This window comes from Danio rerio, chromosome 17, assembly GCF_049306965.1.
Source record: "Danio rerio strain Tuebingen ecotype United States chromosome 17, GRCz12tu, whole genome shotgun sequence".
Taxonomy (NCBI): Eukaryota; Metazoa; Chordata; class Actinopteri; order Cypriniformes; family Danionidae; genus Danio; species Danio rerio.
In genome coordinates, this window is record NC_133192.1 from 14,107,184 (window position 1) to 14,132,045 (window position 24,862).

At 36.4% G+C, this 24,862-nt stretch overlaps 2 protein-coding genes across 13 annotated transcripts in view; one reads left to right on the plus strand and one right to left on the minus strand.

The window, feature by feature from the left end:
* Positions 1-20,562, plus strand: part of ralgapa1 (Ral GTPase activating protein catalytic subunit alpha 1) — a 156,473-nt gene extending 135,911 nt beyond the window's left edge. For 7 of the 12 annotated variants that reach the window (XM_073928226.1, XM_073928224.1, XM_021467317.3 and 4 more), the window contains 3 exons: positions 7,857-7,981; positions 12,026-12,056; positions 18,985-20,562. In XM_073928226.1, the coding sequence (XP_073784327.1) occupies positions 7,857-7,981; positions 12,026-12,054 (154 nt within the window). In that variant the 3' untranslated portion in view covers positions 12,055-12,056; positions 18,985-20,562. Of the gene's footprint in view, positions 1-7,856; positions 7,982-12,025; positions 12,057-15,661; positions 15,777-18,984 lie in introns of all 12 variants that reach the window. The other 5 variants (XM_073928222.1, XM_021467316.3, XM_073928223.1 and 2 more) reach the window with 2 other exon arrangements.
* A 1,210-nt stretch (positions 20,563-21,772) lies between these two features.
* Positions 21,773-23,491, minus strand: insm2 (insulinoma-associated 2). Its single transcript, XM_001332478.10, has one exon. The coding sequence runs from the start codon at positions 23,442-23,444 to the stop codon at positions 21,918-21,920; it is 1,527 nt and encodes a 508-aa protein (XP_001332514.2). The 5' UTR covers positions 23,445-23,491; the 3' UTR covers positions 21,773-21,917.
* Positions 23,492-24,862: the final 1,371 nt, after the last annotated feature.

The following is a 24,862-nucleotide window of genomic DNA, read 5'->3' on the forward strand; positions in this document are numbered from 1 at the left end:
GAATCTCCATTATTAAGAAGTTATGGCGAATATACATCAGTAGGTATTTTAAATTGTTCTTCTCAAACTTTACTTAAGAAAGAATGGAAAAGAAGTTCACTCTGAGGATATTAGGGCCTATGTGAGCAGGGTTTCACCAAGTCAAATTTAAGACTTTTTAAGATATTTTTAAGACTTATACGGGGCTAAACACTATGGATATTTTTTTAATGGCATTGTTGGGCGAATGAAAAAGATTTTAACTTGCCTCATCGAAACAACTTTATTTTAGTTATATTCTAACCACTTATGTTAAATGTGTCAAAACAAGCAAAATCTAGTTTAAATATTTACAAAACTATAATAAACTAAATTTATGCACAACAGTCTGTCTAAAACGCATGAAGAACTTTTAAATAAAAATTATTGTAAGGAAGGTAAATGCACTCTATTTTAGGTAAATAGGAATTAAATATGTAACTTTTGTTAATAGTTTTATTGAGATGGATTATTGGTGATTGGTCGGTCCAATTGTGTAACTTTACACTATTTGACAAAAGTCTTGTCGCCTATCCAAGTTTTAGGAAGAACATATAATAACTTGACATCATTTGGTATCGGAAGTGGCTTATACTATAGGCAAAGGCCAATAGATTACGCTTATTTTACCAAAATAAAATATGATCATGCCTTGATTTTTTTATTATTTAATTAGGACAGTAAGGTCTGACTTTGCTTAGACAAAAGTCTAGTCACTTAACAGAAATAATGTACAGTATAGAATATCGAGTCATGGTGCAGTGGGAAAAAAAAATATGCTTGGACAACTTCATCTCTGCAGTTACTCAAATAAGTTATTAATAAAGTCATCTGAAATGGCAAAGAAAGAGTTCTCACTGGACTCCCAGAGTTTATCAAGATTTTTTTAATTCATCTTTAATGCCTCCTCCGTCATCTTACCCCAGACATGCTCAATAATGTTAATTTCTGATGACTGGGCTGGCCAATCCTTGAGCATCTTGACATGCCCTATAAGTGAATTGTATGAACCAGGACTTAATGTGTGAGTTTCCAGTAATGGGTTGTGGCTGGAAGGGCATCCGCTGCGTAGAACATATGCTGGAATAGTTGGCAGTTCATTCAGCTGTGGCGATCTTTGACAAATAAGGCACTTAGGCGAAGGAAAATGAATGAATGAATGATAATGGGTGTTGAGATAATCATAAAACGTCATAAAAGTAATTTTATCTTGTATAGTGTGTTGTTTTTGCTATTGGTCGATGTCATGTATCACATTACTTTCGAATTCAGATTATTTAAATGATCATACTTCACAAGTGAGCCAATTATAAATAAATAAATATTCTCAGAGGTGATTGTGCTCTGGTGCCACAGTTCTGATATAGTGTCCCAATAGTTCTAGTGGTCTACCCAGATGTATTCGCCAGACAGCATGTTTTCAGAGAGGAGTTGTGTGGGGGGTCGAGGTGACTGACATGACTTTGACTTCGCGAAAAGCTTCTCCTCCTTTGGAGAGCTGTGCTTCAGTTCTCCAGCACTGCCTCCGGCTCTGAGAGGGGGAGGGAATCAAATCGGGGGTAGCAGGAGTGATCAATTTGGAGGCTATCAGCACCAGCATGTTCGGAGTGCTGAATTAACACACCACCGGGGACTGTTCCTGGAGCCCACCACGAGCCCTTCACTCCTAATGTGCTAACAAGCTCACTTTTGCTGTCTCTTCAGTGGCAATTTCTCTCTTTCCTTCCAGAACCCGGGAGTTCAGCGCGGTGACAATGAAAAGCTCCGTAGGAGGGGGGGAAGAGGCCAGGAGTATTTTTTCCCCCCTTCTGCCTTTCATCCACAGGGAAAATGAGTTTCTGGTAATGCACAAAAGGCTCTTTTTTATCCTCCTCTCCTCTTGGAGCATGTGATGCTAGAGAGGGCGCAAGAACCCGGCACGCACTCTCTTAAAAGGACTTTCTCCTTTTTAACAAGCCGTCATAAAAAAACACACCACCCATCAAAAATTCAATTACAGTGGATGCAAGGCCCGGGTTATTTGGGTGAATACATGGTGCAAAAAAGAGAGCGGAGGGAAAAAAGGAGAACTGTTTTTCCCTTTACCTCTGTCTTTGTGACACACAAAGAGCATCTGAAGTCAACAGCGGAGAGGATTTGTTGTCTTGGTGACAGGGTGGCATTAGCGGCTCATCTCAGGTTCAGGATGGTGACCGCATGTTGGGCGGCTCTGAGAGGACTATTAAGACGCACAGCGGTGCTGCTCACCATTTGCTCTCGCTGTTTCCAATGGTTGCCCGCTTGTGGATGGACTACCAGCATATAAACTCTGGTCCACATTGCTCTTTATTCTGGCCTTGTGTGTGGAGCAGTGGACTAGAACTTCAGAAAGACACAGGTCAATAATAAACCCTAAGACCCAGATCCTGAATCAGGGTGTTCAAAAGCAAAATATTAGGCTTAAAAGGTCTTAAATTCACTCAAGTTTTGTGTTGTAGGTCTTTTGTTGTAGGTAATGTTCCTCTGTCTATTTTCATTGCCTGACAAAAGTCTTGTCAGTGATCCCAGTTGTAAGAGCAACAAAAAATAACTTGACATCTCGTTGATCATTTGGAAAAGTGCTGAACTGTATCCCATCATCTCAAATACTGCTAAAGACCTATTGGAACCTGCATGGACCCAAGATTCACACAGAAATCAGTCAAGTTTGGTAAAGGAGAAATCATGGTTTGGGGTTACATTCAGTATGGGGCGTGCGAGAGATCTGGATGACAACATGAACAGCCTGAGGTGTCAAGACATTTGTGCTGCCCATTACATTACAAACCACAGGAGAGGGCAAATTCTTCAGCAGGATAGCGCTCCTCCTCATACTTCAGCCTCCACATGAAAGTTCAAAGACGGTCAAGGAGCTCCAGGATTGGCCAGCCCAGTCACCAGACAATGAGCATCATTGAGCATGTCTGGGGTAAGATGGAGGACGCATTAAAGATAATTCTAAAGAATCTTGATGAACTCTGGGAGTCCCGCAAGAAACCCTTCTTTGTCATTCCAGATAACTTTATTGATTAGTAATTTGTTTTATTTTAATAGGTTATTTTAAATTGTTGAAATATGCGTAATCTGGAGGCCTTTGCCTTTCATATAAGCCTCTTCTGATACCAAATCATCAACTAGAAGTCAAGTTATTATATGTTGTTCCTAAAACTGGGATAGGCGACAAGACTTTTGTCATATAGTGTAAAGTTACCCAATCTGGCGGACCAATCACCAATAATCCATCTCAATAAAACTAATAACTTATTAGTTACATATTTAACTCTATTTACCTAAAATAGAGTGTTTTATCTTCCTGACAATAACTTTTGTTGAAAACTTCTCCATGTATTTTAGACAGACTGTTGTGCATGAATTTAGTTTATCATAGCTTTGTAAATATTTCAACTAAATTTTGCTTGTTTTGACGCATTTGAAGTATGTAGTTAAGATATAACTAATTTAACCGCATGTTGGGCGCACTGGCCGTTTAAATGAGGCAAGTTAACATCTTTTCCAGTGGCCATTAGAAAAAAATTGTAAGCATTTAGCCCTGTATAAATCTAAAATTTGCCTCATAATGGTCCTAAAAAGTCTTCAGTTTGATTTGGTGAAACCTTTTGACTATAGGCTCTGATATACTCAGTTCTATTTCATACTTTGTTTAGCAGAGTTTGAGAAGAGAAATTTGAAATACCTAAAGATGCAAATAAGCCATGTCTTCTTGATAACAAAATGAAAACACAAATCAAGTACTACAATTCGCTTGTTAAGTCGTGACAAGTGGAATACTGTTTCCGGTTCAAAGCCGCAACTCATTTGAATTGAGGAATATTTGTTTATGACCACTTTTTAGTCCTATCATACATTAAAGTGAATTTTAAAGTGAATGGTGTACACAACAGTCCTTGAAAATTAAAAATGTAAAACAGGACATTCGTTAGGACCATTGTTATCGTTTGCATCCCTCAAAATGGTCCAAATATACAGTCAAGCCCAGAAAGTATTCATACCCTGTGGCAAATTCTCACAAAATTAAGTTTAAGTGGCCACATTTTATAATAACTACACACTATGAACCATTTATAAAGCATTAGTAAATAGTTACTCATTATCTGTTAAGCAATAACTCTACATTAATAAACGTTAGTAAGCTGTTTATAACTGCAGCTACAAATTCTCTATTCTTGACTTATAAACACATTTATAATGTGCCTTATAATTGTACTTTTATACTTTAATGATTTATTTTTCATTAATAAGTTAAGTATTGCATTATTTACAAACCAGTTATTTAAGCATAGTTTATTGTTTTTAAGATCATTCAGCATGAGTTAGTAAATGATTAATAAACTATTTCAAATTAACTTTTATAATTCTTATTATTCAGGCATTTACTAATAGTTTTGTGACCTAATCTAAAGTGAGGGCTATTTAGGCTTTATAAATTCCTTATAAATGACAGTTAGATCCTCATTTAAATTCTGAACAGGAAAAAAAAGTCGTCATAGTGGGAAAAAAAGCTTTTATTTACATTTGTACAAGTAAAAATTTGCTAGGGTGTGAATAATTTTGTTCTTGACTGTTGTTTTTTTAATAATGATGCTCTTACTCTCAATAATATGTTCAGAACAGATGAAGTCTACAGTCAGAAGCTTTCGATAAATGTACTGCATAGCAGCCATGACTGAATGCTTCAGTCAGTCAATACGAGTGCTATTCTGAGCTCTGTTAACACGGCTGTCAAGACCATCAGCGGCTCCATCACGTTCTGCTTATGCTTGTACTGCTTGCATGTGTCTAATTACGTCGCACCCACAGACACTTTGGCTGGCTGCTTTCTCTTCTCCTCAGCGGGAGCATCGCACCCGCTCGCTCCAGGGTTTGCTGGGGCCCGTCCGCAGGAAACATGTCTGCTGGAGAGAGGAAAAGGCAAACGACAGATCTGCGTGAGTGTTGCGTTTTCTGCTGGAGACGCTCTGTATGTGTGCCACTTCACCGGCAGAAACACCCCCCCCACCCAAAAAAAAAACAAGAGCTGAGAATATCCTCATCCCAGCGAATGTTTTCGTCTTTTGGTCTTATATGTTTTATTTTCTTGCGTGATGCAACATCCGTCATTATCTGAGTGTGCGCTCTTAGTTTACCGGGTTAGAGTTAGTTTATGGGTATGTTATTGGTATATTATACTGAGTTAGGGTAAAGTTATGAATGCAGCAAAGACCATATGCTAGCAAACCAATTAGTCAAAGTCTTCCCCATTAATCAAATCTCTGTATTAAACCATACAGAGATACATCTTCCATTTACTTAATACCATTATATTTCTTAACTGAATATTTGTCAGACTTGTTGGACGTTTTTATAAATAGGGGTGTTACACCAAAGGACAAAAATGTGGCAGTTTTCATAGTGGTGCCAAAAAAGTATAATTTTTTTAAATTAATTTCTGGGAAACAAAAATCTGTCATCATTTACTCGCCCTTCACTAAAACATGTTGAATTAAACACAAAAGAAGATATTTTGAATAATGCTGAAAACCTGTAACCACTGACTTCCATAGTTATTGTTTTTCCAACAATGGAAGCTAGTGGTTACAGGTTTTCAGCATTCTTCAAAATATCTTCTTTTGTGTTCAACAGAATACCGAATGTGATGAAGGTTTAGAACCACTTGACTGAAAGTCTTTTTTTTTTATTTGACTGAACTATCCCTTAAATGTCATGAACTTCATAGTGTGCTTAAGTCACATTTTTGAATGGGGTTCTTTAGCTAATTAACAGGGTATATGCAGGGACTTAAAAAGTTTTAAAATGTCTTACATTTCAAAAACCTTAAATCCACTGAAATGTTGTGTTGTAGATCTTAAATAATTTTAAACGGGTCCTAATTTTCCTATGTCCATGCAAAGCTGTACCCAATCAGGCCAACACCCATCCAATTGCTAACAATATATTTCAATAAACATTTTAGTATTTAAGGTTTATTTATTTACTCTGTTTACTTATTAGTGTGCTTTTATTATCTTCCTTACAATAACAGATTTTAACTGGGCCATAAAAAAAATCTTTTAGCCTAAAAAAAATGCATAAAAAAATAAAAAAAGCGTTTAGGCTTGTGTAAGTCATTGATCACTTGTCTAAATTGCATTCATTATGGTCTTAAAATGGTCTTAAAAAGTCTTAAATTTGACTTAAAGAAACCTGTAGAAACCCTGAAAAAAATTCCATGGAATTGGTTATTGAAAATGAGCATGTACAGTACACTGCGTCCCAAGTGGCATAATCACTCTAGTAGGAGAATTTTTGCTTTCAGAATTGAAAATAAATAAAGTAGCTCCACCTCTTCTGTTACTTGAGCAAAACTGTGGTCGTTGAGTGTGTAAAGTATATAACATTCCACACTTCTCTTTACATTTAGTCATTTAGCTGACACTTTTGTCCAAAGTGACTTACAATTGAGGCGATTCAATTAGAAGAGGCAATACACATAAGTGTTAGTTATACCAAATAACTTGTTTGTGCTCAGAGAATTTAGCGCTAGAATAAGTTTTTTTTTTTTTTAATGTTTTTAGAGAGAGAGAGAGAGGGAAAAAAGTGCTTCTACAGGTGGTCTTAGTTTTTTCATCGTGGTTGAGGGGCTCTCAGAAGAGATGGGTTTTTAGTTGTCATTTGAAGGATATCAGTGAATTCGTAGTCCGTGTGCTAATGGGAAGATCATTCCACCAGCAGGGAACATTGAATGAAAAGGTTTTGGAAAGTGACTTATAGCCTCTCTGCGATAGGTGCTCACTCCCCCACTAGAGGCTCCTGGAAGGGGTGTAGACCTTCAGGATCTTTTTATTAACGGTTGTTGTTGTGGTTGTTTTTTTTTTTCTTCTTCCTTTTGAGTTTTGTTTGTAGTTTAAATTTGTTTTTATTGGCAAAGGCCTTTAACATCTGGCAAAAGGGACTAACAATGAAAACTAGCCAGGTTTTTAAAGTGCACTTACAGTGGGATAAATATGTATTCAACAAGTCATCTTTTTTTCTCAGAAACCATATTTCTTCAGGTGCCGTTGAGTTGGAAATTTTTTTCTGGATCCAATTCATCATGGCAGGAATGAATTTTGGTATGGCGCCCCACCATGGAAAAATGAATATAGCAGAAACATGTCATTTATACTTCTGGATATTTATTGGGGTCGTTTACCTTGCTTATTGGTTAAATCTCCCCGTCAAGTACAGTAATTAAATGATAAAAATACAAAAAAAATACAATTCCTTGTACAATTTTAAAGTCATTATACAACCACAGGCATCAAAAACAAACAAATACAAACCCAACATTGCATATGCTGTGATGTGACCATTGCGAATGATCACATTGCAATATCGATGCTGAAACTATATATTGTGCAGCCCTACTTCATTTCTCCAGTGACGCAACATTCAGTGTCATCCGAACTCATGCGCTCTTGGTTTACAGAGTTATGAATGCAACGAAGACCATATGCCAGCGAACTACTTAATCAAATCGTTCCCCATTAACAGAATCCCTCCGTTTTTAAACCCATACACAGAGACATAATCCAATCCCTTCCATTTGCCCAATACCATCATTTTTCTTAACCGAATAACACAGACAGTAAGATGTCAATTGATACCCAGTGTCACCATTCGTAAAGCAATGACAGCTTTGTAATGCGGTTTACAGAGCAATGGGAGAATTGTTAACCCATGGCATCCTGGCTAACTGTTTGACCACGCTGTATTGATGTGTTTGTGTTGCTGTTTTGAAATCGATGCACCATGTTTGTTTGACTTTAACTCGCATCTGTCAGCTATGAAGAGAGGGCCAGATATCTGGAGACGATAGTCCAACATCACTTGGAGCCCACGACATTTGAGGACTACGCCGCTCGTGTCTTTTGTCCTGCGCCTTTCCACTATCTTCCGTCTGAAGCAGGTGGGCGATTGTTGAATTAATGAATGAAATGATCATGTGATCTGTCAATGTGCACTGCTCACCATTCACAATTACATCAAGTTACAGACTCTCTGACCCTAAAGGGTTTGTTCACACCAAAATCATCCTCATGTCTTTGCAAACTAATGAGAAATTAATTGATCTTCAGAACACTAATTGAGATACAGTTGAAGACAGAATTATTAGCACTCCTGAATTATTAGTATATATATATAGTGCTTAGCATAATTGAGTACACCTAGTTTAGAAAATGAATATTTGTATCCATTTCTTAGTAAATATAGGCAATATATTTTGGTGCATTTAAACAAAACAGATTTATTAATATAATATTTATTAACATATATTTTAGTCACCAAACATACTCAGAAATTTAAACACAATACAATTAAATTCAAGCAAAATATTACAAATTTTCAACCTACAAAATTTCAATTCAATTGTTCAATTATTTTGTTTCTCTTGATTTTTCTTCTTTTTTTATTTGTGTTTAATATGTTTCTATAACATGAATTTGGCTGTACCGTTATCGTAAGTTATTTTGTTAGATAAGCTCCAGATTACGCTTCAGTACTGACTAATCTATTGTACAAATATAATAATATATAATATAAATATAATATATTGTATAGCTTCTTATTAAAAATATGAATTTAAAATATAGATTTGTGAGGGTGTACTTATATATTGCTGAGCACTGTATGTTTATATATATATATATATATATATATATATATATATATATATATATATATATATATATATATACTGTTGCAAAGTTAAAAATATGGATGAAAAATTGCAAAAAATAAAGTGTATGAAATAATTTGAACACAACTAAACTTTGCATTTATGCATTTTACGTTTTGCTATTGACCAAAGTCAGACCACATCTATATTTCAGGTATTTCTGCATGAGTATGTCATACAGTAATGTACAGAATTATAATCTCTCTTTCATATCTTTCCCCCAGTTCCTGTTTAACGGAAAGAAGATTTTTTTTCAACACATTTTAAAGCATAATAGTTTTAATAACTCATTTCTGTTTTCAATTTAAACTTTTATCTTTGCCATGAAGACAGTACATAATATTTGACTAGATATTTTTCAAGATACTAGTATTCAGCTTAAAGTAGAATTTAAAGGCTTAATTAGGCAGGTTAGGGTAGACATAATCATTGTATAATGTTGGTTTGTTTTGTTGACAATCAAAAATTATATTGCTTAAGAGGGCTAATAATACTGAGCTTAAAATGCTTTTAAAAATTAAAAACTGCTTTTATTCTAGCCGAAATAAAACAAATAAGATTTTTTCCAGAAGAAAAATTATTATAGGAAATACTGTGAAAAATTCCTTGCTCTGTTAAACATCATTGGAAAAATTAATATCCGAATGAAAAGCGGTAGCGGTCGGCAACTCTGGTGTAATTTGAATCTAACTATTGTTAGTTGTCTAACAATATAGCGTTCACGAGTACCGACGTTATTTCTTATTGAGCACTAGTATAGTCAGTGCCCACGACTGTTACACATGATAAACACATGGACCTGTGCTTTCTGCACGTGCCTTTTATTCATACAGTCTGTACTCACTCATCTGCCTAACGGTCCTCAGAACGGGCTTTACCCTGCAGAACAAAGTGAATGTGAGATTTTGGAAATAAGATCTAAATTAAATTCAGCAGGAATGGTCGGGTAGAAAATTATTCTAAGGGAGCAGCTGGTGAACAAAGACTGAATATACAGCGGGAGTGATTGGGTGCGGAATAAAACCTTGCAGGAGCTAGATTATAACAACAGTCCCCACACAGACCTCTACTTTTGACTTCCACTGTATATCTCCTGAAAAATTAAGAAACTCATTTTAAAGCTGCCATTTGTTACATGGATTTGTCATTAACCTGGAATTAAGCGAAGAACCATATATGGAAACTTCATTGAAACTGATTACAATATAATTTGTTTTTAGGTCATAAAGGTTTAAATGTCTTGTAATAAACCCCATTAACACTCTAGAAATTTTTACAAAGATTATTTTAATCAGTTCCCTCTATAAAGTGTTATTAAGTACATTGAAGCTACTTTTAACTTGTCTTTAAAATGTTTAATAATGTAAAAAAATATAAGCTGAATCACTTTATCAAACCAAATTAATCAACTTATCTATTTCTCAGTTTTTACTGTATTTATAAGGTAATCATATGAGTAAAATGTAAATGTTTAAAAATGCCTGCTTGCTTTTCTTTCAAATTAAAAAGCCATCTTGAAACGATAGAAAACGTCAGATAATGACTGTCAGTGAGCTGCGTTTTGGTCTGAAGCTTAAGCAGGTTTTTCACATGCACAGTTAGTACAGATCTTTATTTTAGTAAAAGGATAAATTAAGAATGCCCTTGATAGGACAATATAAAGCCAGAGTTTTGGGTAAAGAGAGTTTAAATGGAGCCACAGAAATATCTCAGATTTATTTAAACGTATCATTTGTATTCTGGAGAAGAACAAAATATTTCAGTTGACATGAGGAGGATTTTTTTCTGTGGTGAACAACCTTTTGAAGTTGCATGTGTCAAAGCTCAATCTCACTCACTCACTATCAATCACCAATTTTTTTTAAGCATTTGGCAAACACTTCATCAACTTCAGTTGTATTCAATCTATACATACAGTACCATAATGAAGTTTGGGGTTTTTCAGTATTTGTTAAAGTGTCTAATGCTTACTAAGGCTGCATTTACTTGATGAAAAACACAGTTTAATAATAAATATTCGGTGATATAAATATTACTACAACTTAAAAACAAACTGGGGGTAATAATAATGGTAAAACCAGTTGTGTTGCTTAATAGTTCTATAGAAACAGATTCTTTAAAGGGCACCTATGATGATAATCATCTTTTGTAAGCTGTTAGGACAGAACTGTGTGTAGGTATAGTGTGTCCACAGTCATATTGGGGTGATATAAAGACAATAAGTCTCTTTTTTTCCCCAAAAATATTTGATGCTAAAATAGGATCCAAGTACCTCCTATTTTGAGGCCCACTGCAACGGAACGTCGGAGTGCGATTTCCCCGCATTGTTTCAGAAAGACTTAAATAGACCCCTCCCAAATGCATCAAATAAACTTCCCTTTTACTAGTGACTTTATTTGAGCTTCATCCGTGTTTGTCTCTATCACTGACTGCTGTTTATCTGGCGTAAAGCAGGAGAAGCTGACACATGTGGAAATAGTGGGCGGGGCGAATCAGTTTATTTGGATTTAAAGCCACAGGCTACAAAAACAGCTACATTGTCCTCAGACATCAAAAGGGATTCTACATTACATAATAAATAATCTGATGGGTAATTTGAGCTGAACATTTACAGAGACATTCTGGAGACACCAAGGTCCTATCTTGGAAAAGGGGTAAAATAGGTGCCCTTTAATGATTGGAAAGTTTTTTACATGTTTGTAATGTCTCTATTAATGCATCATTGCTGATTTGAAGTACTATTTTCTTCCAAAACAAAAATCTTACTCACCCCAAACTTTTGAATTGAAGCGCATTTCAAGATGTTCTTTAGTTTTCTGGGAATGAAACTAAAATGCTTGGAACTCCCAGTGTCATGCTCTACAACTGAACTACAGAAACACAAACCTTGACCCAAACAGAGTTCAGAAATATCGCAATGCATTTTTTTTAACAGTAAATAAACTATTGACCTTTTCACAGCAAATCACATACTGAGAATTTAAAAAAAAAGTTCATATCAAAGCTTTTCATTTAAGAAGACTTGCTGCATGCCTCTGCACACATTCATCACTTTTGGGGTTCAGTCATTGCAAAACAGCTCCTTTTGATCTTAAAAGCAGTCTTTTGTTTTGTGGAGATGTTTTTAGATCCAAAGCTGTTACTCTGGCTTTTGTGTTGGGCTCCTGGTACCTTTCTAAACACAAAATATTATTTTCTTTTCTGTATTTTCCTTTTTCGTTCTCATTTTATTTGTGTTGTTTTTATTTTGTTTATCTTATGTTTCCCCTTCAGATCATAATCTATCACTTGTGTATATCTAAAGGTAAGATTCCTGAGGATGCCGTACACTGAAGCTGCCTGATTGTCTTATGTTTTGTTTGGCTTGTAACAATGTTATGAGCTCCTTCTCTTTTTGCTTTATCTTGTTTGTTCGATTCCTTTCTAGACTTAAATACGTTCCCTTCTTTTTCCTTGTGATCTCTATTTGGTTCGGTGGGGGGAAGTGCATCATTCATTGCATGGCATGTTCACACCAGATCCCTAACATTGACCAATGAACATCTATACGCCTCAGTCATGTCTTTGTATGGCATGATCTCACAGCTTCACTTGATTCCTTGTTTCCTTATGTCATATTTCTGTCTGTCTGTCTGTTTGTGTAAATGTTGAATGGAAGAACCAGAATGGTACAGTAACTGCTCTCCTTTAGATAATAGAGCTTTTGTTCTGGATGTAATTGTACTCTTATAAGCATTTTAGTTTTTTTACTCCAAAAATGACAATTTATTTACTATTTTCACACGCTTGAGTGGCTAAAAACCTTCGAGTTTGTTTTTTTTCCTATTGAACACCATAGAAATTATATTGAGAAATGCTGAAACCCTTAACGTCCATAGTAGAATAAAAAAATAACTTTGGAAATCAGTGGTTACAGGTTTAGCCTTGTTTGTTTTCAACAAAGGAAATAAAGAAACTCAAGCAGGTTTTGAACAAATGAAGTTAGATTTTATTATGACAGAGTTTTTATTTTTGTGTGTACTAGCCCTTTAATGGGATGATATGTAGAAATCACAAAAATCCTTGTTAGCGATACTGGTGGTTGATTGGGGTACTGCAGCTTGTGTGTTACACTTGTGTAACATCTAATAGATGTATATAATTAAATAGAAGTCAATGTTATTTCTTTGTTTAGAAGTAAAATATAGGTCAGAATTAAATAATATTAATTGATCCCTTTGGAATTCTTAGTTTCTCTGGGTTTACAGTTTATAAGTTTGTGTTTGAGTAAAATACTTTGTGGTTGTTATGCAAAATACTTATGACATTTATCCTAAATTTAAAATTTTTGATGACTAAAATGTAGCAAAATTTTTAGGCGTAAAATTGTCATAAGAAAAAGTATTACATTTTTACATGTTTATACTCATTTTAGTCGACACAATACCAGTGTTTTACCTTAAGAAGTGGTAAATATGGAATGGTCCTGGAAAAATGTTATCAGACCTTTACAGACTAATAAAAAAATTGTTAACATTTTACTTAAATATGTACACAAATTGTGTGTATATATACAGTTTTGCTGAAAGTTTGCATACTCCCTGAATAATTTTTTAACGTGAATAATTGAAACAAAATAAGAAATGCGAGTTATTTTTTATTTAGTACTGTCCCAAGTAAGATATTTTACATAAAATATGTTTACATATAGTTCACTACACAACAATCTAGCTGAAATTATTAAAATAACTCCCTGCAAAAGTTTACATAACCTTAGTTTTCCTCTTTGTGAAGAGTTAGGGTGAAATCTTTTAAACAGGTTGAAGATGTCAGATTTTTTATTTTTATTTTGTTAAAATATCTTTTTTTCCTTCGGAAGTAACAGAAAATACTTGGATTCATCCCAGAACACAAATTAGGTGCAATAAGGTATATGCACAGCTAGTGTTTCTTCCCATACCGATAAACTTCTGGTGAACGGTTGATGTCACCATTTTCAATTTTAGAAGGTTTCTTCTACAGCATTGATGTTGTAATGTAATTAAAATATAATCAGTTAAATAGGTTCAGCATTCATTTAGTTGTTCAAGCATGAAACAAGATGAAAAATCGTTTACGTGCACGCAATCGTCAGGATTAGCTGGCGAGTGCAGAAACGCAATTGAAAATACAGGGTTAAAATAAATGTTCATATTTTAAATAAATGGCAAGGAAATTTTTATTTAATGCAGTGCTTCTTGTACATTCTGAGACCCACTTTATATCCTATATATATATATATATATATATATATATATATATATATATATATATATATATATACATACATACATACATACATACATACACATCAATCAGGCAATGTAGATCGTTGATTTAAAAAAAAGCAGACCTTATACGTGGCAATTTTGCTTGACCCAGGTTACTAAAAAATTAAAAGTCCTTCTGCATATACCCTATTTAGCTTGATCTTCAGATTACGATTCTTCAGATAAACTTTTAGTGTAAGTGTGTATATACTACCTTACAATAGTCTTGTCGTCGATCCCAGTTGTAAGAGCATCAAATAATATCTTGACTTTTCATTGATCATTTGGAAAAGTGGCAGAAGGTAGATTTTTCTGATGAATCATCTGTTGATTTTCATCCCACTCATCACAAATACTGCAGAACACTATTAGAATGCACATGGAGCCAAGATTCCCACAGAAATCTGTCAAGTTTGGCGAAGGAAAAATCATGGTTTAGGGTTACATTCAGTATGGGGTTGTGCGAGAGATCTGCAGTGTTAATGACAACAGCCTGAGGTATCAAGACATTTGGGCTGCCCATTACATTACAAACCACAGGAGAGGACAAATTCTGCAGCAGGATAGCACTGCACTTCAGGCTCCACATCAAAGTTCCTGAAAACAAAGAAGGTCAAGATGCTTTAGGATTGGCCAGCCCAGTCACCAGACATGAACAAAGAATTTTGATAACCTCTGGGAGTCCTGTGAGAACTCTTTCTTTGCCATTCCAGATTTATTAATAAGTTATTTGAGTAATCGCAGAGATGTATGGATGCAGTTGTCCAGGCTCATGGGAGTCATACACATTATTCATTATTTGTCCACTGCACCATGACTTTATATTCAGTACTGTACATTATTTCTGTTAAGTGAAAAGACTTTTTTCCAAGCAAAGTCTGACCATACTGTTCTAATTAAATAATTAAAAATCAAGGAATTATCATATTTTATTTTGGTGAAATAAGCGTAATCAAGAGGCCTTTTCTTTTCAAATAAGCCCCTTCTGATACCAAATAATTAACTAGAAGTCAAGTTATTATTTGTTGTTCCTAAAACTTGGATAGGCGACAAGACTTTTGTCAGGTAGTTTTGTATATATAAAAATTATTTAAACATCAACATTTATTGTGTGGATAAATAAATACTTCACAGCCCATGCATGAATCTGTATTAAAAAAATATTAATAGTGTTACATTATATTATCATATGCATAAACACATTTGGCCTACAGAAGTCACTCCAATTCAAATCACCCAACCCCCCTAAAAAAAAAGGTTGACATGAAGTTGCAGCATCTTTTTCAGTGAGACTGATGTCGTTTTCAGACTGTAGTTCATAGTGAGTGCAATCAGACATTGTGTGTGTGTGTGTGTGTGTGTGTGTGTGCGTGTGCGTGTGCGTGTGCGTGTGTGTGTGTGTGTGTGTCTGTGTGTGAGATCAGCTCTTGTATTTTCTGTGCACCTGCGACTGATTTCCCTCTCACTCTGCTTTATCTTTATCTCTTCTTCTCTTTTTCATATTTTTCCCTCTGCTTCCACTTACATCGGCATCACTTTGCATCTTTCTTGTCTCTCTTTCATCCTTTTTCCCTCAAATCCTGCCTGTCATCCTCTTTTCTGTCCGTCTGTCTCATCCAAGAGAGAAATGCTGTGATTTTTCTGCCCCTCCCTAAACCTCCACTAGAAAACATTGGGCTCACCAAGGTAAAGGGCAAAGGCTTGAAACGGAAGGTCTTTCACGCTAGCTGTGAATGGTATGCTGGAACTGAAAATGGCAAAGTACCGCCTTCTTTATGTTTGTGTGTGTGTGTTATTTTTCCTCTTTTGTAATGTAGTTTGTGTTGCGATATGATAACTTGCACCCCTGTTGGGCTCCTCCGAGGGCCGAGGTGTCAGATCTTAGCGTTGATTAGTCCCAGCTTCTCTCGTGACTGGCTCTGTAATGTTCACCCACAATGCACTGGGGCATTAACCTCTCACACTTGTTCACACTTACTTTGCTCACAGTTGGCTATTCTGGCTTTTATGTACAGTGCAATTAAAAAATGTGGTAACACTTTACAATAATGTCCCAGTTGCTAGCTTATATGAGCTGTCAGGGAAAGTGTTTATGAAATGTTATTCATGTAAAGTCCAGTTTATTTATTTGTTTTTTTATTTATTGTGCTTGGGTGAACATGAACTTATAATGAAAAGTTGTGTTTATTATTGATTAACATTAAAAAGGACTGAATGCACTCTTTATTTATTAACACTTATTTTGTTGTCAAATTAAATTGAATAAAATTACATTAAATGCAAATAAATCATATTGAGTTAAAGAAAAAATCTAATACTTTATATATATATATATATATATATATATATATATATATATATATATATATATATATATATATATATATATATATTGATGAAATTATGGGCCATCATTCAGCTTAACAAACATTATGTAAAAATTAAACAATATAGAATAACCTGTACTGTTTAAATACAGTAATAATTAACTGTTTTATGAATAATAGTTATAACTGTTAAATATACAATAATAGTGATAGAATTTCGTAATAATAGCAAAATAAATATATGTATATGTTTGAGCAATATCATTTGAGTAGCAGTGCGAAATGGCTGTATATCAGTTTTGGTGGGAGGCGTGTGCTGACCGAGTGTGATATTGCGTTTATACAACAGTTCGACAGCAAAATCATGGATATAAAAAAAGAAAATCAAACACGGAGAGTCTCAAAACCCTTTGTACGAGGAACTACTTTCTTCCGCCATTCATTCATACCTGCAGCTGATGTCAGAACAGAAGAAACTGTTGCCAGTTCACAAGCGTCACTTTAGAGCTAGTGTTTGAATAATTCTCTAGCGTGAAATGATGACAAAACAGGTGATTTTGGCCCCATTTTAGGATTATAAGGCTGAATGTCATGAAATGCCATCAGTCTACAGTGATTTCCCAGTATTTTTCTATTTCAATTGAGAGATCACTATAATTAACCTTGAAAAAAACTAAACAAAGCAAACACTACCCAATTACTATGGTAAAGATACAGCACTACAATATACAAAACAGAGAGAGATAGACTTAGAATGTCACTTACCTGACTTATAATGATTTGTTCAGCTGTAGTTTGAAACTTGCATTGAGAAAACGCTGCGTTTTTCTTCCTCTAAGGACTTATTATGCGGTCTCTGTCGGCATCCTTTAGCGTTACTTCAACCGTCCCTTTCTTTGGTCTGCTCAGACAGGCTGATGGCAGCAGATTCTCTGAATCTCTCAAATTATAAATGTTTAAAATAGGCACTATCCTTATAAATAAACTGCATAGCTGCAAGACAACTAAGTTCTCTACTAAAAAAGCCTGAAAAGTTTATTATGTTGTCCAACAACTGCAGTATTTTTCTAATTGTAGAATTGCTTGTTGCTGTATGTGGGTGGAGTAATACACAAAGGTGAAGAAGCTGTACGAGTCAGCCGATCAGATTCAAGAACCAGACAGAATATTGTAATATTAAAAATACTTATTGTATATTATAGTTTTAGAATTAGTTTGGATACTTTAAATCCCCTTTTCATCTTTGGCCAACATACTACAGCAATAACAATAGATTATGTATAATTGCATGCAACTAACCCTAAATCTAACAAATATTAAAACAAATATTTTGGTTCTAGCTAGTTAATGCATAAATTTCAGCAATGGGACCTTATTTTAAAGTGCTGCCATTTGAACACAAGTCTCACAACAGTAATCACAGCAGTAATCGCTGGAGAGGTTTATCCCATTCCAGTGAGAGTGAAACTCACAACGAGTCTTAAGAAAAACTATAGGCATTTTTTCCTTCCATCAACCCAGTATTTTATATCCTAATCCACAAACCCAAGGAAAATGTAGCCCTGTATTTAGAACACGTGAGAAGATATGTCACTCTCAAAAATGTCAGCTTATTTCAACCCAAATTGAGTAAAATATGGACGAACCCAAACATCAGGTTATATTTGGTCCTATTAATTTATTTTAAAAATTATAGGAGTCGGTGACACGGTGGCTCTGTGGTTAGCGCTGTCGCCTCACAGCAAGAAGGTCGCTGGTTCGAGCCCTTGTTGGACCAGTTGGCATTTCTGTGTGGAGTTTACATGTTCTCCCTGTGTTGGCATGGCTTTCCTCTGGGTGCTGTGGTCTAAAGACATGCGCTACAGGTGAATTGAGTAAGCTAAATTGGCTGTAGTGTATGGCTGTAAATGAGTGTGTATGGATGTTTCCCAATTGTGGGTTGCAGCTGGAAGAGTATCTGCTGTATAAAACATATGCTGGATAAGTTGGTGGTTTATTCCACTGTGGTGACCCCTGATAAATAAAGAGACCAAACCGAAGAAAAATGAATGAATGAATAATAGGAGTTGGGTTAGTCCCCTATGGACCCTTTTCACAAGACTCGTGACACGTTCAGCAGCCATCAGCATCTTAAATTCTCGAAAGTTTTAATATTTAGATTTTTTTTTTAAATGTATGAGTATTTCTATATATTTATTTGTGTATTAAATGATCTTTGTATCAAATTTCAAAAAACGAATTGCGAGATGTTTCTAATGCAGCGTCTATAGGGAAAGAAGTTGTTCTAAAGTTGACGTTGTTCTCCCTTCCGGCTGCCGTCATCCGTCTCACACTATTTATTTAATTTTTCTGAAAGACTTGTTAACACCACCGTGGAGTTCTTTTATTATTTTAGCAAATTGGATTGTAAAAAATCATTTGTACTCTCCTATTCACTGCACTCTACGTTTTCACAAACTATGATTACGGAAAAACCCAGAAATGTGAAAAGGGTCCATTACAACTCGAATTTAATTAAAATAACCTGACATTTTTTATTTAGAACGGTGTTTATCATGTGTGAAAGATGTATAATTGTGACATTCTGATCTTTTCTCCACCTTTTCGTCCCGAACAGGCTCATGCCTCGAGAGTCAGCTGGCAGAAAGTCCAGCAATGCAGGTCGACGGGAGCGACTTAGCCTCGCCAATGTCACCTCGTGCTAGCAAGAGCCGGATGTCCATGAAGCTCCGCCGCTCCTCGGGCTCCGCCAACAAGACTTGACCAGAGTGAACGAAAGCACACACAACACATCTTCCAACAGGACACTCCATGCCAAACTCCGCCCACTGCACTGTCAGACAAGCCACACCCTCTCGCCTGAGGTAACCACGCCCCTAATGATGTCTGGCTCCTCCCATTCAGAGCCAGAAAGAACAACGGAAAGGTTTATTTTTGAACGCTTCACTTTTGCTTCCTCTTCAATGACTCTGAGTGATCGTAGATAACACACACACACACACACACACACACACACAAATCATGCCATCGAATCAAACTTGACCTTTTATATTTGTACAGGGGATTGACTATTTGACGGCACGTCTTTCCGCATATTTCTGTTTGTTTTCACTCCATGTTTTTATAACGTTGACGCTCACGTTTGTTTGTTTTTCTTTATTTGTCTTTACGCATCACAGTTCATCGTAATCTGTAAATTAAGTTCCTCTTCATTCAGACGTTACTGATTTTTTTTTAAGTGTTATCCGCCCCCTTTGCCGTTTGTAACGGTTATTTGTGTGTATATATCTATAAATATAAAAATATATACATATTTAATGTATGTGTATAGTGTATGAACAGTATCTGATCTGTGTACATATTTAACAGTATTTAAATCAACCAAAAAAACAAACAAACAAATCAAAAGGCCACTTAGAACGAGTCCAAAACAGCTCAACTGTCTTTTCGTTTTTTGTTTTGTGTCTATTTGTTTAGCTGCGCAGCTTTATCGGCTCACTTACGGCATCAATCATTTGGCGACAATGCTGAATCATCTCATCTTATTTGAGGTTTTTAAGGAAATTTGTGAACGAGTTAACAGAGAAACAGGGAAATGTTGCCAGATTGAGCCAAACTCCCCACTTCAAAATGCCATGTGGATGTTTTAGACACATTAATTCAGTCATCCGTTTATTTTCCTAACAAGGAAGCCATCTTTAACACTACTTTTGCTCTTCGCTCTATTTTTGACCATTTAAGGGATTTAAACAGATCTACGGATGCAAGTTGCCATGTTTAAGACAAAGTCAAGTTTGTATATTTTCTGTAAGAGGGTCAGATTTTTATTCATTTTCTTTTTATCATTTAGAAATGTATCCAAAAAAAAACAAAGCAAAGTGGAGTTGAAATCATGCAGCACCCTTCTGGATTGAAATTATAACATGTATATTAAAGGCCTGCACACAAGCAACTCAAGACCTGTGCGTAATTTCAAGAGGAAAAAAAAGGGTTCCTCGTGGGTAGATTTTGTGTTCTGTTACTACTGACCAAATGCTGCATGATTCCAGTACTAACTGCATGTGTTGATATAACAGCTGCACAACACACAAGCACACGCACAGATCCACTACACTGTCATACGCTTAGCAAGACGTTTGTCGAAGGAGAGTGGATGTGCAATGACACTTAAGAATAAAAGTATTCTTACAACATAGCCAATCCTGTGCATTTACTGCGTGCAATCTTTTATTTCTCATGTGTGCAAATAAGCTGCATGTCAAACTATAATCCAAGACGATAAGATTTATTGACCTCTGCAACAGCTGTAAATGACTACATATGAAAATATAAATATGACACTTATGGTTTATTACATATGTAGGCCTCTAATAGTTCTGATGGCATTTCCTGGCAGTTAATTGTTATGATAAATACATTTTCTTTGCAGTCAAACTAAATATAATGTCACCGTACAGTACTTTAATTCATGATCTAGAAATCAAAGCACCTTCTAAAGACAAAACAAGCTTTCCATGGGAGCTACGGTTTACAACGAGACACAAAATATATGAATTCACTTCTCCTGCATTGTAATCGTTCATGAAATATCCAGCGCTGAGCCTCAAGCCTGATGGATTTTGGTGGTTTTGTGAAATAAAGTACTTTTAAAGGGTAACACTTTATAACTTGCAATCATAACGTTATCAGTAATGAGTTTGAAGTGAATCAAATGGGGAAAGTGAATATGATATTTATATTTGAGATGGAAAGGTTTCCAAGCATGGAAGAGTTAGAAAATTGTTATTCTCAGTACTCATCATATTTAATTGCTATTAAAATGCATTTCAGATCTTTAAATGAGTTTAAAGAGTAAGTGGCGTGCACATTTGTTTATTGGTATTCCCAGCGCTGATGTTTCTATAGTGGACTAAAAATGTTGTTGTTATTATTATTATTCCTTTATAAATGACATTTTAAATGAATTTTAGGAGGGAATGTTTTAACATCTTGTTGTTATTCTTTATGGACAAGTGTGAGGTATGAAATTGCTATTCAAATGCCTTTTTAAACATCCACTGGAAAAAAAAAATCAAAAATGATTATTTGGATTTACTTTTAAGTTAAGGGGTTGTAAACAATTTATTTGGGCTTAATTTAAACAAACAACTTTAGTTGAACATTACTAAATTTAATTTGTTTAAATTCAACACATAAAATGTTTGCAACAATTTTGCAGACATTATTTTTTCAGTGTTGTCATTATTATTATTATTATTATTATTATTATTATTATTATTATTATTATTATTATCATTATTATTATTATTATTATTATTATTCACTACAAATTTATGATCACCGTTTATGGAACCTAGAAAATCTTTCTCTATGCAAGTTATAAAATATTACCCCACAAAAAAATGGAACAGTAAATGCACTCTTTCTGTTCTCAAAACAGAAAACTGAAGATTGGATAATATTCCCACATAAAGAAACACCGGCTGCAGCTTATTGAGTGACAACATGAGCGACACGCCGTTTGATAGTGAGTGTTTGCGCTTTGCGGGATCAGCATCCCGGTCTGACGGCCATCTGTAAGAGCATCACCTGCCGGCTCTCTGAGGGGTGAGTCTTGTTGATGTGTCGGGTCAAACCCGGGGAGCTAAAGAACGTGGACGGACAGTGTTTGCAGGAGAAAATCTGCTGATCTCCGGCTGCAGGGCTCAGGTCGGGTCTGAGCAGTAAGTCCTCTCTGACCGCGTGCCAGAGCCGGTGTTTATCGCGGATCTCCGCAGAGGGGAAGTGCGCTCCGCACAGGTGACACGGGAAGGTGATCTGCCCGCTCTCGATCTGACCGTACGAGGACGCTTTGATGGTCTCGTGCGCGGCCAGGTGTTTCCTTAGGTAGGCTTGTCTGCGGAACTTCTTGCTGCAGTAGTGGCAGTCGTACACTTCTTCGGGACCGGGTGAGGGCAGGTAGGGGGTGGCGGGGGATCTGTCCGGCTCTTCAGGACAGTGATCGAAAAGCCTGGACGCTTCCGCGGAGCCGATGTGCATCTCGAAGCATTTCTCCGGGGTGGAAAACCTTTGGTCCAGAGGAGGGTCCCTGTGCATCATGCTGCTGTCCGGTGCTGATCGGTGAAGTTGGGAGCTGTCCGGACTTAGCTGGTGCTGATTGTTCACTCTCATCTTGCTGGCGTTCTCCTTCCCCTCCACTGATGACGTTTTCTCCAGGTTTCGCGCCTCCAGCTGGGACTTTTTGGTGTCTGCGGTGCTCAGGGTGCGAGGTTTGTGCCATCTGCGGTGAGAAGCGAGGTTGGCGGGACAGCTGAAAACTTTGTCGCACTCCGGACAGCGGTATTCAACCCGGACGATCCTGGAGCACTTGTGTTGCGCTAGAGAAAACGGATCAGGATATTCTTCTTTGCAAAGTTGGCAGATGAACTCACCCAGGGGTTTCTTTCTTCCACCTTGAGGTGGTAGCTTTGTTTCGGGACTTTCTTTTTTTATTTTAAGTCCGAGGACTGGGGAGGTGGTGACTTCGTCTTCGAAATTCAGCTTTCGGATGACTTTAGGCTTTTTCGGTGGTTTGCTTTTACGCTCCGAGTCCATGAACGCGCGTTTTACGCACTGATGCAGCGCAGGGTAGGTTGGCACAGAAGAGGGCACCGGCGTACCAAACTTCATGTCAGAGTGGTTCATTAGCAGACGCTCGATTGAAGACACAGGAGTGACCAGAGGAAAAGACTCTGCCATGGCCGGTGAGCTCAGACATCTGTCTAAAAGCTCGGTGCTTATGGGTTTGATCGGGCTGTAAGAGTCGCAGGTGTTGCGCGGAGATGACGCGCTCTGCTCCGGATGGATGAAGTAGTTCTGCGCGTAATCTGCGCTTCCTCCAGCATCCTCCAGAAGACGTGTCTCCTCGTGTTTGGAACTGATCTCACTGGTCCACGACTCTCTAATAGGTTCCAGCACGCTTGCGTTTGGAGTTTGGGTGTTCAGATCCTCTTTACGCGGCTCCGTTTCTTCAGCTCGCACTTTGTAAGATGCCGACGAGCCACGTTTACTCCGTTTCACTAAAAATCCTCGTGGCATTTTCACGTCTGAGTCAGCCCAGATGAAACTACTGAGCAGTGGGTACTGTCGCCGCGGTGCGCCCGGCGCGCGCTTTATGCTTTGGGTCTCCTTCGGGTTCTGTATGAGGTCACTGTCAGAGCCGCGGTTTTGCCCAATCAGCGCTGGCGCTCAAACGAAAGGCGGGACGAGCATTAAAGAGCTGATCCAGTTACAGATTCATTTCTAATGGGCAGCAGGTTATTATCTTAAAGGGGTCTCGAGGGATCGATGGGCTCCTTAACCTTCCCATGTTTTACAATTTCCTGTTCAGTAATGTGACACCGGTGTGTGTACATGCACTGAACTATTTTTATTATTATCAAGTTATGCGCACAATCCAATTTTGTAGAATGTGGAAACATTTTTTTAAAAGATGAGAACTGATATTGTTTTAATGTAATAATTAAAATCTATTAATTTTATTTTTTTAATGTGCTGGTGTTTTAATAAGTAATAAGAAAAGAAAAAACACACGCATATATGCAAATTCTGCAGTAATAATTGATGATCAAATATTACATAAGTTTAATAATGAATGTATTCCTATGTTAAATTTTCAAAAGGTTCAATAAAATCGTACATAATATTTATTTTATTTTTTATATATATTTAGATACATGGGCCTTCTGAAGAGTAGGTTTTCTTTAGGCTATGTAATACTTTGTCTCAAATGACAGGGAAGCAAATAAGAAAATCTAATTGAAATCCGAAGCTAAAAATGTCATTTAAATATATTCAGTATGGGCTACTTATCTAAATCTCATTTTAAACAGGTTTCAATGTAGAAACAGCCATCTTTAACGCATTATTAACAGCTTGTTTAATCTCTCGGTATGTTTTCTAGAATGAAAGTACAGCACAGGAATAGCTGACACTGTAATGAAGTCGTGTGTGTCTGTGTGTGGTGAACGCTGGGAATGAGCTCGTCTGTTTGTCCCCATGTGCGGGTGTTTGGGGTCAGACGGACTCTGATAACCTGCTGCAGCTGCAGACGCTGATAACAGTGTGAAGGGGCGGAGGATGAAGCATCAAACCTGTTAGCATCCCATTATGTTCCTCTGGGATTCTCCTCCCAGGACACTCATATACAGCAAATGAGCGTGAGAAACCGCTGTGGAGACGCCTTTGTGGAGGTAATGATCGTTAACAGGGTGGTTAGAGCTCGGCCTCGTCTGTGTAAAGGCAGCACACAGCAATGAGGGGGAAATTAGAGTTTCTCGGGATTAACGTGCGACGTTTCAAACAAAAAAAAAATGTATGTAAAGATTTAAAAATAAAAAATGTCATTTATAGAATCAAAGAACATTTGGAACAGGTAAGGAATTAATATTTGGAATAACCCCGATTTTCGAACACACAAGTAGTTTTTGACAAGCATATTTATTTATTTATTTATT